Below are 15,126 nucleotides of genomic sequence, written 5' to 3' on the forward strand. Positions count from 1 at the left end.
TGTTGCAATCTACTGCAAAGATAGAAAGTAATACAGAACTCTGTACCCAAACAATTTGAGCTTCTACTTCTAAAAATTCACCTTTCCAGAAACAAGTCTCTCACTGTTGCCGCTTGCTATAAACCTCCCTCTGGCTCCAGCTGTGCCTTCGATACTATATGTGAACTGATTGCCCCCAATCTATCTTATGAGCTCGTGCTGCTAGGTGATCTAAACTGGGACATGCTTAACACCCCAGCCATCCTACAAACTAAGCTTGATGCCCTCAATCTCACACAAATGATCAATGAACCTACCAGGTACAACCCCAAATTAGTAAACACGGGCACCCTCATAGATGTCATCCTAACTAATTCACCCTCCAAATACACCTCTGCTGTTTTCAATCAAGATCTCTGCGATCACTGCCTCATTGCCTGCATCCGTAATGGATCTGCGACCAAACGACCACCCCTCATCACTGTCAAACGCTCCCTGAAACATTTCTGCGAGCAGGCCTTTCTAATCGACCTGGCCGGGGTATCCTCGAATGACATTGACCTCATCCCGTCAGTAGATGATGCCTGGCTATTCTTTAAAAGTGCCTTCCTCACCATCTTAAATAAGCATGCCCCTCTCAAAAATTGTAGAACTAGGAATAGATATAGTCCTTGGTTCACGCCAGACCTGTCTGCCCTTGACCAGCACAAAAACATCCTGTGGCGTTCTGCATTAGCATCGAATAGCCCCCGTGATATGCAAATTTCAGGGAAGTTAGGAACAAATATACACAGGCAGTTAGAAAGGCCAAGCTTTTTCAAACAGAAATTTGCATCCTGTAGTACTAACACAAAAAAGTTCTGGGACACTGTAAAGTCCATGGAGAATAAGATCACCTCTTCCCAGCTGCCCACTGCTCTGAGGCTAGGAAACATTGTCACCACCGATAAATACACTATGATTGAGAATTTCAAGAAGCATTTCTCTACGGCTGGCCATGTTTTCCACATGGCTACCCCTACCCCTGTCAACTGCCCAGCACCCTCCACAGCAACCCGCCAAAGCCCCCACCATTTCTCCTTTACCCAAATCCAGATAGCCAATGTTCTGAAAGAGCTGCAAAATCTGGACCCCTATAAATCAGCCGGGCTAGACAATCTGGACCATCTCTTTCTAAAATAATCTGCTGAAATTGTTGCAACCCCTATTACTAGCCTGTTCAACCTCTCTTTCGTATCATCTGAGATCCCCAAAGATTGGAAAGCTGCTGCGGTCAACCCCCTCTTCAAAGGGGGTGACACTCTAGACCCAAACTGCTACAGACCTATATCTATCCTACCCTGTCTTTCTAAGGTCTTCGAAAGCCAAGTTAACAAACAGATTACTGACCATTTCGAATCCCACCATACCTTCTCCGCTATGCAATCCAGTTTCAGAGCTGGTCATGGGTGCACCTCAGCCACGCTCAAGGTTCTAAACGACATCATAACCGCCATCGATAAGAGACATTACTATGCAGCCATATTCATCGACCTGGCCAAGGCTTTCGACTCTGTCAATCACAACATTCTTATTGGCAGACTCGACAGCCTTGGTTTCTCAAATGATTGCCTCGCCTGGTTTACCAACTACTTATCTGATAGAGTTCAGTGTGTCAAATCGGAGGGCCTGTTGTCTGGACCTCTGACAGTCTCTATGGGTGTGCCACAGGGTTCAATTCTCGGGCCGAATCTCTTTTCTGCATACATCAATGATGTTGCTCTTGCTGCTGGTGATTCTCTGATCCACCTCTACGCAGACGACACCATTCTGTATACTTCTGGCCCCTCCTTGGACACTGCGTTAACTAACCTCCAGCTGAGCTTCAATGCCATACAACTCTCCTTCCGTGGCCTCCAATTGCTCTTAAACGCAAGTAAAACTAAATGCATGCTTTTCAATCGATCGCTGCCCGCACCTGCTCGCCCGTCCAGCATCACTACTCTGGACGGCTCTGACTTAGAATACGTGGACAACTACAAATACCTGGGTGTCTGGTTAGACTGTAAACTCTCCTTCCAGACTCACATTAAGCATCTCCAATCCAAAATTAAATCTAGAATCGGCTTCCTATATCGCAACAAAGCATCCTTCACTCATGCTGCCAAACATACCCTCGTAAAACTGACCATCCTAACGATCCTCGACTTCGGTGATGTCATCTATAAAATAGCTTCCAACACTCTACTCAACAAACTGGATGCAGTCTATCACAGTGCCATCCATTTTGTCACCAAAGCCCCATACACTACCCACCATTGCGACCTGTAAGCTCTCGTTGGTTGGCCCTCGCTTCATACTCGTCGCCAAACCCACTGGCTACAGGTTGTCTACAAGTCTCTGCTAGGTAAAGCCCCGCCTTATCTCAGCTCACTGGTCACCATAGCAGCACCCACTCGTAGCACGCGCTCCAGCAGGTATATTCAATGGTCACCCCCAAAGCTAATTCCTCCTTTGGTCGTCTTTCCTTCCAGTTCTCTGCTGCCCATGACTGGAACGAATTACAAAAATCTCTGAAGCTGGAGACTCATATCTCCCTCACTAGCTTTAAGCACCAGCTGTCAGAGCAGTTTACTGCACCTGTACTTAGCCTATCTGTAAACAGCCCATATATCTACCTACCTCATCCCCATACTGGTATTTATGTATTTATTTTGCTCCTTTGCACCCCAGTAGCTCTACCTGAACATTCATCTTCTGCCGATCTACCATTCCAGTGTTTAATTGCTATATTGTAATTACTTCGCCACCATGGCCTATTTATTTCCTTAACTTTCCTCATTTGCACTCACTGTATATAGATGTTTTGTTTTCTTTTGTTCTACTGTATTATTGACTGTATGTTTTGTTTACTCCATGTGTAACTCTGTTGTTGTATGTGTCGAATTGCTACGCTTTATCTTGGCCAGGTCGCAGTTGCAAATGAGAACTTGTTCTCAACTAGCCTACCTGGTTAAATAAAGGTGAAATAAAAATAAATAACATAAACATAAAATTGATCAGAAATACAGCTTAGACATTAACGTTGTAAATTACTATTGTAGCTGGAAACATCAGATTTCTTATGGAATACCTACATAGGGGTACAGAGGCCCATTATCAGAAACCATCACTCCTGTGTTCCAATGGCACGTTGTGTTAGCCTTTTAGAAAGATAAACTTGGATTAGCTAATTGATCATTAGAAACCCCTTTTGCAATTATGTTAGCACAGGTGAAAACTGTTGTTCTAATTAAAGGAGCAATAACACTGGCCTTCTTTAGACTAGTTGAGTATCTGGAGCATCAGCATTTGTGGGTTCAATTACAGGCTCAAAATGTTCAGAAACAAATAATTTCTTCTGAAACTCAGTCTTTTCTTGTTCTCAGAAATGAAGGCTATTCCATGTGAGAAATTGTCAAGATACTGAAGATCTCGTACAATGCTGGGTACTACTCCCTTCACAGAACAGCGCAAACTGGCATTAACCAGAATAGAAAGAGTGGGAGGCCCCGTTGCACAACTGACCAAGAGGACAAGTACATTAGTGTCTAGTTTGAGAAACAGAAGCCTCACAAGTCCTCAACTGGCAGCTTCATTAAATAGTACCCGCAAAATACCCGTCTCAACGTCAACAGTGAAGAGACGACTCTGGGATGCTTCACCATCTGGCAGTCCGACGGACGAAACTAGGTTTGGCGGATGCCAGGAGAACGCTACCTGCCCCAATGCATAGTGCCAACTGTAAAGTTTTGGTGGAGGAAGAATAATGGTCTGGGCTTGTTTTCCATGGTTCGTGATAGGCTCTTTAGTTCCAGTGAAGGGAAATCTTAACGCTACAGCATACAATGACATTCTAAACTATTCTGTGCTTCCAACCTTGTGGCAACAGTTTGGGGAAGGCCCTTTCCTGTTTCAGCATGACAATGCCCCCGCGCATAAAGTGAGCTCCATACAGAAATGGTTTGTCGATGTTCGGTGTGGAAGAACTTGACAGGCCTACACGGAGACCTGACCTCAACTCCATCGAAGACCTTTGGGATGAATTGGAACACCGACTACGAGTCAGGCCTAATCGCCCAACATCAGTGCCCGACCTCACTATTGCATGTGGCTGAATGGAACCAAGTCCCTGCAGCAATGTTCCAGCATTTAGTGGAAAGCCTTCCCAGAAGATTGGAGGCTGTTATAGCAGCAAAAGGGGGACCAACTCCATATTAATGCCCATGATTGGAATGAGATATTCGACGAGCAGGTGTCCACATACCTTTGGTCATGTAGTGCATCTCCTTTGCCTTAATCCTTCAAGGCAATAATGGGATCTGTAAATGATTACTGGTCTGTTAAATTCTCTGCTACCAATAAAAAAGCACACATTAGAAAGATGAGAATGAATGAGAACATTTATTGAAAACTTTAGAGCAGTCAAAAGGGAAAAAATATGAGTTAAGTCAGCAAAGCCACTGTTTAACAGAAGGAACACCCCTTTATCCCAGGCACAGTAAGGAACGTGTAGTGACAGCAAGGTTACTTATATTCTATAAAAGGTCATTTTTCAATAGACCAGATACTGTGCCAAGTTTGGATGTGTGTAAACACTTTTCGAAAACTGAATGGTCCCTCTGGCTATCATTCTTTACCCCTACCCCTCCTATGCCTTCTCTGCCTGGTACTGTTGGTGCAGCATTAAGACATCGGACTGGGACACCCTGTTCCAGCCCTCACTGTGTACGTGGTACAGGTTGACCTGTCCTCCACTGTAAGCGTCGCGGTAAGTGGCCTGGTAGATGGCCCTGCAACCCAGATCACAGGCCTCCTCCACAGTCAGGTCCTTCTGCTTCAGACCGCTGTCCACGATGCCATACGCGTACATGGAGCCAGAGCCCACAGCAAACAGGTCCCCGCAGACACGGTTCCCCTCAGAGTCCACGTAGTAGAGGCCTGGAAGGCGTTAGAAGGTGAAATGTTAACCCTTTACTACTACATCGGTGCCCTCAGGCAACAGAAAAACGTTTTGCCCCTCACACCCCTCCATATATTTTTGCTTGTATTCCTACACATGACAATAATGTCTGTACTAGAGGTCGACCGATTAATTAGGGCCGATTTCAAGATTTCATAACAATCGGTAATCTGTATTTTTGGACACCCATTTGCCGATTTGTTTTTTTTACACCTTTATTTAACTAGGCAAGTCAGTTAAGAACACATTCTTATTTTCAATGACGGCCTAGGAACGGTGGGTTAACTGCCTTGTTCAGGGGACAGATTTTTACCTTGTCAGCTTGGGGATTCGTTTTTGCAACCTTCCGGTTACTAGTCCAATGCTCTAACCACCTGCCTTACATTGCACTCCTCGAGGAGCCTGGATGGCACGCTGACTACCTGTTACGCGAGGGCAGCAAGAAGCCAAGGTAAGTTGCTAGCTAGCATTAAACTTATCTTATAAAAAAACAATCAATCTTAACATAATCACTAGTTAACTACACATGGTTGATGATATTACTAGTTTATCTAGCGTGTCTTGCGTTGTATATAAAAATCGATGAAGTGCCTGTTAATTTCTCATTGAATCACAGCCTACTTCGACGAACGGGTGATGATTTAACAAGCGCATTTGCGAAAAAAGCACTATCGTTGCACCAATGTACCTAACCATAAACATCAATGCCTTTTTTAAAAATCAATACACAAGTATATATTTTTAAACCTGCATATTTAGTTAATATTGCCTGCTAACATGAATTTCTTATAACAAGGGGAAATTGTCACTTCTCTTGCGTTCCGTGCAAGCAGTCAGGGTACAGTGGGGCAAAAAAGTATTTAGTCAGCCACCACCAATTGTGCAAGTTCTCCCACTTAAAAAGATGAGAGAGGCCTGTAATTTTCATCATAGGTACACTTCAACTATGACAGACAAAACGAGAGAAAAAATCCAGAAAATCACATTGTAGGATTTTTAATGAATTTATTTGCAAATTATGGTCACCTACAAACAAGCAAGATTTCTGGCTCTCACAGACCTGTAACTTCTTCTTTAAGAGGCTCCTCTGTCCTCCACTCGTTACCTGTATTAATGGCACCTGTTTGAACTTGTTATCAGTATAAAAGACACCTGTCCACAACCTCAAACAGTCACACTCCAAACTCCACTATGGCCAAGACCAAAGAGCTGTCAAAGGACACCAGAAACAAAATTGTAGACCTGCACCAGGCTGGGAAGACTGAATCTGCAATAGGTAAGCAGCTTGGTTTGAAGAAATCATCTGTGGGAGCAATTATTAGGAAATGGAAGACATACAAGACCACTGATAATCTCCCTCGATCTGGGGCTCCATGCAAGATCTGGTGGGGTCAAAATGATCACAAGAACAGTGAGCAAAAATCCCAGAACCACACGGGGGGACCTAGTGAATGACCTGCAGAGAGCTGGGACCAAAGTAACAAAGCCTAGCATCAGTAACACACTACGCCGCCAGGGACTCAAATCCTGCAGTGCCAGACGTGTCCCCCTGCTTAAGCCAGTACATGTCCAGGCCCTTCTGAAGTTTGCTAGAGAGCTTTTGGATGATCCAGAAGAAGATTGGGAGAATGTCATATGGTCAGATGAAACCAAAATAGAACTTTGGTAAAAACTCAACTCGTCGTGTTTGGAGGACAAAGAATGCTGAGTTGCATCCAAGAACACCATACCTACTGTGAAGCATGGGGGTGGAAACATCATGCTTTGGGGCTGTTTTTCTGCAAAGGGACAAGGACGACTGATCCGTGTAAAGGAAAGAATTAATGGGGCCATGTATCGTGAGATTTTGAGTGAAAACCTCCTTCCATCAGCAAGGGCATTGAAGATGAAACGTGGCTGGGTCTTTCAGCATGACAATGATCCCAAACACACCGCCCGGGCAACGAAGGACCAAATACTTATTTTCCTCCATAATTTGCAAATAAATTCATTCAAAAATTCTACAATGTGATTTTTTTTTCTAATTTTGTCTGTCATAGTTGAAGTGTACCTATGATGAAAATTACAGGCCTCTCATCTTTTTAAGTGGGAGAACTTGCACAATTGGTGGCTGACTAAATACTTTTTTGCCCCACTGTATATGCAGCAGTCTGGGCCACCTGGCACATTGCGAACTGTGTGAAGTCCATTTATTCCTAACAAAAGCCGTAATTAATTTGCCAGAATTGTACATAATTATGACATAACATTGAAGGTTGTACAATGTAACAGCAACATTTAGACTTAGGGATGCCATCCGTTAGATAAAATACAGAACGGTTCCGTATTTCACTGAAAGAATAAACATTTTATTTTCTAAATGATAGTTTCCAGATTTGACCATATTAATGACCTAAGGCTTGTATTTCTGTGTTATTATTATGCTATAAATAAGCCTATGATTTGATATTTGATAGAGCAGTCTGATTGAGCGGCAGCAGGCTCGTAAGCATTCATTCAAACAGCACTTTCATGCGTGTTGCCAGCAGCTCTTCGCAATGCTTCAAGTATTGTGCTGTTTATGACTTCAAGCCTATCAACTCCCGAGATTAGGCTGGTGTAACCAATGTGAAATGGCTAGGTAGTTAGCGGGGTGCACGCTAAAAAGCATTTCAAACGTCACTCGCTCTAAGACTTGGAGTAGCTGTTCCCCTTGCCCTGCAAGGCTTTTGTGGAGCGATGGGTAACGATGCTTCGAGGGTGGCTGTTGTCGATGTGTTCCTGGTTCGAGCCCAGGTAGGGGCGAGGAGAGGGACGGAAGCTATACTGTTACACTGGCAATACTAAAGTGCCTATAAGAACATCCAATAGTCAAAGGTATATGAAATACAAATGGTATAGAGATAAATAATCCTATAATTCCTATAATAACTACAACCTAAAACGTCTTACATGGGAATATTCAAGACTCATGTTAAAAGGAACCACCAGCTTTCAAATGTTATCATGTTCTGAGCAAGGAACTTAAACGTTAGCTTTTTTTACATGGCACATATTGCACTTTTACTTTCTTCTCCAACACTTTGTTTTTGCATTATATAAAACAAATTGAACATGTTTCATTATTTATTTGAGACTGAATTGATTTGATCGATGTATTATATTAAGTTAAAATAAAAGTGTCATTCAGTATTGTTGTAATTGTCATTATTACAAATAAATAAATACATATTTTTATTTGTTTTATTTTAAAATCGGCACCGGCTTTTTTTGGTCGTCCAAAAATCATAATCAGTCGACCTCAATACAATGAGGTGCAAAAGTTGGTATGATATCAATTGGGGGAGCGACCTTATTTTAGGAAGCAGAGCGACGTGAGCACAAGGTGTGAGCAAATGGTAAAATACATGCAAAGAATTAAATGTATGACGTGACAAAAAAATATGATATTGTGTATGAACCCCTAAAGAAGCATATTTTGTTTTTATACATATTAAAAACCTATATACACTACCGGTCAAAAGATTTAGAACACATATTTTTACTATTTTCTATATTCTAGAATAATAATAATGACATCAAAACTATGAAATAGCACATTTTTTTTATTTCACCTTTAACCAGGTAAGCTAATTGAGAACAAGTTCTCATTTACAACTGCGACCTGGCCAAGATATTGCAAAGCAGTGCGACAAAAAACAACAACACAGAGTTACACATAGAATGAACAAAAGTACAGTCAATAACAATAGATAAATCAATATACAGTGTGTGCAAATGGAGTAAGGAGGTAAGGCAATAAATAGGCCATGGTAGCGAAGTAATTACAATTTAGCAAATTAACACTGGAGTGATAGATGTTTAGATGAAGATGTGCAAGTAGAAATACTGGTGTGCTAAAGAGAAAAAAAGTAAATAGAAACAATATGGGGATGAGGTAGGTAGTTGGTTGGATGGGCTATGTACAGCTGCAGTGATCGGTTAGCTGCTCAGATAACTGATGCTTAAAGTTAGTGAAGGAGATATAAGTCTCCAACTTCAGTGATTTTTGCAATTCGTTCCAGTCATTGGCAGCATAGAACTGGAAGGAAAGGCGACCAAAGTAGGTGTTGGCTTTGGGGATGACTAGTGAGATATATCTGCTGGAGCGCGTGCTACGGGTGGGTGCTGTTATGGTGACCAGTGAGCTGAGAAAAGGCAGGGCTTTACCTAGCAAAGACTTATAGATGACCTGGAGCCAGTAGGTCTGGCGACGAATATGTAGCGAGGACTAGCCGACGAGAGCATACAGGTCGCAGTGGTGGGTGATATATGGGGCTTGGGTGACAAAACGGATGGCACTGTGATAGACTGCATCCAGTTTATTGAGTAGAGTGTTGGAGGCTATTTGGTAAATGACATCGCCGAAGTCGAGGATCGGTAGGATGGTCAGTTTTACGAGGGTATGTTTGGCAGCGTGAGTGGAGGCTTTGTTGCGAAATAGGAAGCCGATTCTAGATTTAATTTTGGATTGGAGATGCTTAATATGAGTATGGAAGGAGAGTTTAACAGTCTAGCTAGACACCTAGGTATTTGTAGTTGTCCACATAACCGTCCCAAGTAGTGATGCTAGGTCGGGTGGGCGGGTGCGGGCAGCGATCGGTTGAAGAGCATGCATTTAGTTTTATTAGCTTTTAAGAGGAGTTGAGGCCATGGAAGGAGAATTGTATGGCATTGAAGCTTGTTTGGAGGTTTGTTAACAGTGTCCAAATAAGGGCCAGATGTATACAGAATGGTGTCGTCTGCATAGAGGTGGATCAAGGAATCACCAACAGCAAGAGCGACATCATTGATACATACAGAGAAGAGAGTCGGACGATAATTGAACCCTGTGGTACCCCCATAAAGACTGCCAGAAGTCCGGACAACAGGCCCTCCGATTTGACACACTGAACTCTATCTGAGAAGTAGTTGGTGAACCAGGCGATGCAGTCATTTGAGAAACCAAGGCTGTTGAGTCTGCCGATAAGAATACGGTGATTGACAGAGTCGAAAGCCTTGGCCAGGTCTATGAAGACGGCTGCACAGTACTGTATTTTATCGATGGAGCTTATGATATCGTTTAGAACCTTGAGCGAGCTGAGGTGCACCCATGACCAGCTCGGAAACCAGATTGCACAGTGGAGACGGTACGGGGGGATTCAAAATGATCCGTTTGTTAACTTGGCTTTCGAAGACTTTAGAAAAGGCATGGCTGGATGGATATGGGTCTATAACAGTTTGGGTCTAGAGTGTCACACCCTTTGAAGAGGGGGATGACCGTGGCAGCTTTCCAATTTTTAGGAATCTCGGACGATACGAAAGAGAGGTTGAACAGACTAGTAATAGGGGTTGCGACAACGGCAGCGGATAATTTTAGAAAGAGAGTGTCCATATTGTCTAGCCCAGCTGATTTGTACAGGTCCAGGTTTTGCAGCGCTTTCAGAACATCTACTATCTGGATTTGGGTGGAGAAGCTGGGGAGGCTTGGGCAAGTAGCTGCGGGGGGTGCAGAGCTGTTGGCCGGGGTTGGGGTAGCCAGCCTGGGAGCTGGGAGGAGATGCTCTTATTCTCCATGGACTTTACAGTGTTCCAGAACTTTTTGGAGTTAGAGCTACAGGATGCAAATGTATGTTTTAAAAAGCTAACCTTTGCTTTCCTAACTGACTTGATGTATTGGTTCCTGGTTTCTACTTGGAATCATGTAGTAACCAAAAAAAGTGCTCAACAAATCCAAATATATTTTAGATTCTTCAGCCACCCTTGCACACGCTTTGCATTTTGGTTCCAACGGCTGTGTGTGTTATATCACCGGCTGAGCGTCGGTGGCAATTCAACATGTAGAATCACCAGGAAATGAAAAGACAATTTTTTTTAACTTATTTAACTATGCAAGTCAGTTAATTAAGAACACATTCTTATTTACAATGACGGCCTACCAAAGACCTCGTGCGAGGGCTAGGGTTAAAAATAAAAATATAGGACAAAACACATCGCGACGAGAGAGACATGCGGCTGATGTTCTGTGGTCGTTATGGTGTGTCCCGTCTCTTATTGTAGTCTATACTGCACTCCTTAGTCACAACAACTTTAATATGCAGCGTGATAGGGAGGAAAGGCACCTCTCCTTTTTAAGGGAAGGATGTACCATACATTCATAACTCATGGGAAATATGACATTTAGGCTACTGCAATCTTTATGTGGCTCACGTGTGCAATTCAATTGTTGAAAAAAAATTCTACTTTTAGAATGAGGGCCGTACTAGAAAAAAAAATTGCACATTTATCTATAGTGGTTCCTCCTTTAGAAAGTTGTGAGTTTACACCGCGGGACTTAGAGGTACCCAGCATCACAGCTTCATTACTCCAGACCACCACAAGGGAGAGTTAGAGCACTCATTATGCATTTGGGTCCCAAGGTTTTTATATGACCAATCATATCGAGTGGTTCCAATAATGAATTTGATGCGAGCCACCTGTCCCTGGTGGCTTTCTTCAACAAAGATGGCTGACAAAACATTACGGGGGAGCAGATGTAAGTAGTTATAACGTCAAAATGAGTCAAGCTAAAAATGTACAATTGAGAGGAATATGTTAGTTAATGTGCCAACAGTGTGCAACAATGCCTAATTTATAACCATTACAGATACAAAATATATATTTGATGCAATTACGATTTGTTTTCAGTCGATAAAAAAAACAAGTGCCATTTAAGATTAATTAATTGAAACTGTAATATCAACTGGTTATATTATATCTTCAAAAAAGGTAGTAACCTCAGCAGCGTGGCACTTGATTAGAAGCCTATGGCTGTGCAATGGCATAGCCTTGTTAATTTAGCAGACAATTTGCTTTTATTTCCCCAGCCGTTATCACAGTCAAAACACCTATTTTATGGTAAGAAAATATGATGTAATATAACAGAATAGAACAGACGAGTGTGAAGTGATTGGCTTATTGCGTCGGGAACAGTTATTCTCAAAGAGTGATCATTTGGAATGAGGCGCAATTTGGCAAATTGAAAGACATTTTTCAGGGTTACAAACTAAAATCTGTCTTTTCGATATACAGACATTCGATTTACTGTATTATGTTGGTCCTAGGAATTTTAACAATTCTACACTGAATTATGGCCATGACATAGGTTTGGTGAGTAGGCCTAGGTTTAATGATTCTGATGAAAATATGCTCTGTCTTTATCAAACTAATGTTATTGCATATTGTCCGTGTGGAAACTGTCTATGTTGGGGGGGGGGAATGTAGCTTGGGTATCCCATCAGATAGATACATTTTTTTATAGGCCTTTATTTCTGTAGGCGCACACAGCACGTATGTGTAGAGGGAGCGGTCGGAACGCAATTTAGTGAGAGCCAGTGGAAAAGGAATTTAGCGAGCAGAACTTTGTGATGCTTAGCTTGGTTTATTTTTGTTTTGTCCTGCAAATACACATGTAATATGGAACACTAGAGCCAAAACAAATTAACATAGTCTTCAAGACAACATTTCATCACATAGTTTATGGTAATCTCTGATGTAACAGCGATAACACCGTACTAGTATAGCAGCAGGAAGTAAGGGTGCTGCAGCACCCCCCCAAAAATGTTTATCATGCGATTGTCATTCTAAATGTATACAGTAAGAACAAAACCTTGTCCTCAAACATTTACATCAAAAGGTGCAAAGTTATGGTCATAGACAAAACATCCACATCAAATAAAAATAACTACATTGATCAAATAACATGGAAAACAACCCGTTTTTGTGCAGTATTAATTTACCGTCCTTACAAACCACTTAATGTAAATGTACATTACTGTATTGTACATAGGCTGGTCATTAAGGTTAGATACTTGTAGACTTTCCATTACCATGAAGAGAAATAATGCACAATACAGTTATTAAGTGGTTTGTGATGGCTCAGTTGGTAGAGCATGGCGCTTGCAACGCTAGGGTTGTGGGTTCAATTCCCATGGGGGACCAGTGCAAAAAAGTATGAGAATGTATGCACTCACTACTGTAAGTTGCTCTGGATAAGAACATCTACTAAAATGTTAAAAGGAATGAATGGACCATTTCAGTTTACACATAGAAATAAGTTGCTTTTGCAAAGTATTTCAAGAAACTGGAAAACATAAAGTATTTTTATATATCACAAGTATTATCAGATTAACGTTTTGTACAGGAAATTATCAGATTGAAGTTACAAATGCTGGTTAACACAAATTCAAATCAATTCCGTTATAAAAATGATCACAAACGTAGTGCACTGGGCCTTTACTAGTCATATATTAGCGGACTGATAAAGACATCAGCGCCGGTTAAGAAAAAATATTTCTGCATCACACACCCCCACCAACAAATCCCAGCATCCCCACCCCCAAACTACTTCCCGCAGCTACGCGTACTATAAGCTCACTCCACAGCTTCAAATATCTTCACTAGGGTCGCTGAATTGCTAGATTTTTGGCAACGCAACTGGCTAGCACGTGTTTGCAAAGCAGAGAATCACTAGTTCGAGCCCAGTAAGAGGCCAGGGACAGTGAAAGAAGCATTACTGCTAAACTAGCACATTGACACCAGTTATACAGCATCATATCACATCCATACCTGGTCCAGTCTTGTCCCAGCCACACACCATGGTTCCCATGCTGAGGCCCATGCCTTTGTACTGGTACACCATGTTGGCCAGTAGCTTGGAGGCGGCTGCCACAGAGATGCGTTCCTTGTTGCGGAGCTCGTAGACGCGGCACTGGCGGGCCAGCAGGCGCTCCCAGAAGCTGCAGTCAGCAGCCCCTCCAGCCATTGTGCCCAACAGGTAGGGGTTGATCTCTATCACCTTCTTCACTGTCTGGGAGGCGATGTAGGCGCCTGCTGTAGCCCTGGAGTCCACCGCCACGATCACACCATGCTGGAACTGTGGGGAAAAGGACATGGAGGCAGAAGTTAGACAATGGCTAGCCAAGGGGTAATAGCTAGGCCTATATAACCCTAGACTTGATTATTTCCGGTGTCATTGTTTAAAGTTATTTTCAGAATAACTAGCAACCCTTTAAAGCAACCCTTGGGGCGGCAGGGTAGCCTAGTGGTTAGAGCGTTGGACTAGTAACCGGAAGGTTGCAAGCTCCAACCCCAGAGCTGACAAGGTACAAATCTGTCATTCTGCCCCTGAACAGGCAGTTAACCCACTGTTCCTCAGCCATCATTGAAAATAAGAATTTGTTCTTAACTGACTTGCCTAGTTATTAAATAAAGGAAAATGTAAAAAAATGTTAGCTAACTAAGTTTAAACAAGAAGTAGCCTATATGACTAGCTAAAATGACCATTGGCATGAAGCAGTCATTTTTGCCTGTTTATGTGCTCATTTAATGTGTTGTTTATATCTTCAGTTGCCTAATACGTACGCAGGGTTATAGGTAACTGGTAATGTGATTGCGTACACAGTTGACCAGTAAGAGTTAGCACAGGTGAGATGCGCTTGTTATGGAATGCACATCACGTTGGTACGGCAAAGCTTTGTTTTGGAACTATGTATTTAATATTCTGCATTTTTTTTTATACATTAAACCTTTAAACCTAAATGGCTAGCCAACGGGGAATCCATTTGTAACGTTATGTGAGCGCGCGATTAATTGCTCTCAAACAATGGTTACTTATTAGCTAGCATATCGTGCAAACGGGTAAAAGGCGAAGCGAGACATCCCACTCTCTCATTCCTTCTGGTTTATGTACAGTAAACGAACTGAAATAAGCAGACCAGCCGCTAATGCGTTGGTGCCTAAAACCACCCATTAAGCAGACCGGAACTGATGTTTTCTTTTCCAATGGTAAACGGCCCGAGTGGGACATCTTCATTTATCAACCATATTTGGTAGCGAGTACACTTACTTTGAAGGCTAATGTGGTTGTGCCATGAAGGAATTGTATCTTTCTTTCTGGCCCATCTCCGTCAGAGCAGGCGGTTCTCACAGCGAAAGAGAGGTTATCTCCCCCTACAGACTCCAAACCCAACTCTGTTTCATACAAACTACTGGTGAAGCCACGACACTTGCGACCATAGTTTGAAAAGTCTACTGACTCACTCTGCAACACATTAGCAAGAGCCATCTTTAAACTAAGAATGATGAAAATACCACTTCCGTTGTTATCAAAACAGTTTTGCCGGTAAAGG

At 42.4% G+C, this 15,126-nt stretch overlaps 1 protein-coding gene across 1 annotated transcript; it reads right to left on the reverse strand.

The window, feature by feature from the left end:
* Window positions 1–4,382: 4,382 nt before the first annotated feature.
* Window positions 4,383–15,095, reverse strand: LOC139406679 (proteasome subunit beta type-5-like). The gene is made up of 3 exons (XM_071149554.1): window positions 14,844–15,095; window positions 13,565–13,871; window positions 4,383–4,938 (listed from the first exon to the last, which is right to left on the reverse strand). The coding sequence occupies exons 1-3, from the start codon at window positions 15,060–15,062 to the stop codon at window positions 4,649–4,651; spliced, it is 816 nt and encodes a 271-aa protein (XP_071005655.1). The 5' UTR covers window positions 15,063–15,095; the 3' UTR covers window positions 4,383–4,648.
* Between the last annotated feature and the right edge of the window lie 31 nt (window positions 15,096–15,126).

This window comes from Oncorhynchus clarkii, chromosome 4 (genome assembly GCF_045791955.1).
Source record: "Oncorhynchus clarkii lewisi isolate Uvic-CL-2024 chromosome 4, UVic_Ocla_1.0, whole genome shotgun sequence".
Lineage (NCBI taxonomy): Eukaryota > Metazoa > Chordata > Actinopteri > Salmoniformes > Salmonidae > Oncorhynchus > Oncorhynchus clarkii.

Excerpts from the sequence above, each read along its gene's own strand:
- LOC139406679 (XM_071149554.1), bottom strand. The coding sequence starts at position 15,062 with ATGGCTCTTGCTAATGTGTTGCAGAGTGAGTCAGTAGACTTTTCAAAC. Across the intron at positions 13,872-14,843 it reads CAACCACATTAGCCTTCAAA|TTCCAGCATGGTGTGATCGT; the intron begins GTAAGTGTACTC and ends TTTTCCCCACAG. Across the intron at positions 4,939-13,564 it reads CTGGGACAAGACTGGACCAG|GCCTCTACTACGTGGACTCT; the intron begins GTATGGATGTGA and ends AACGCCTTCCAG.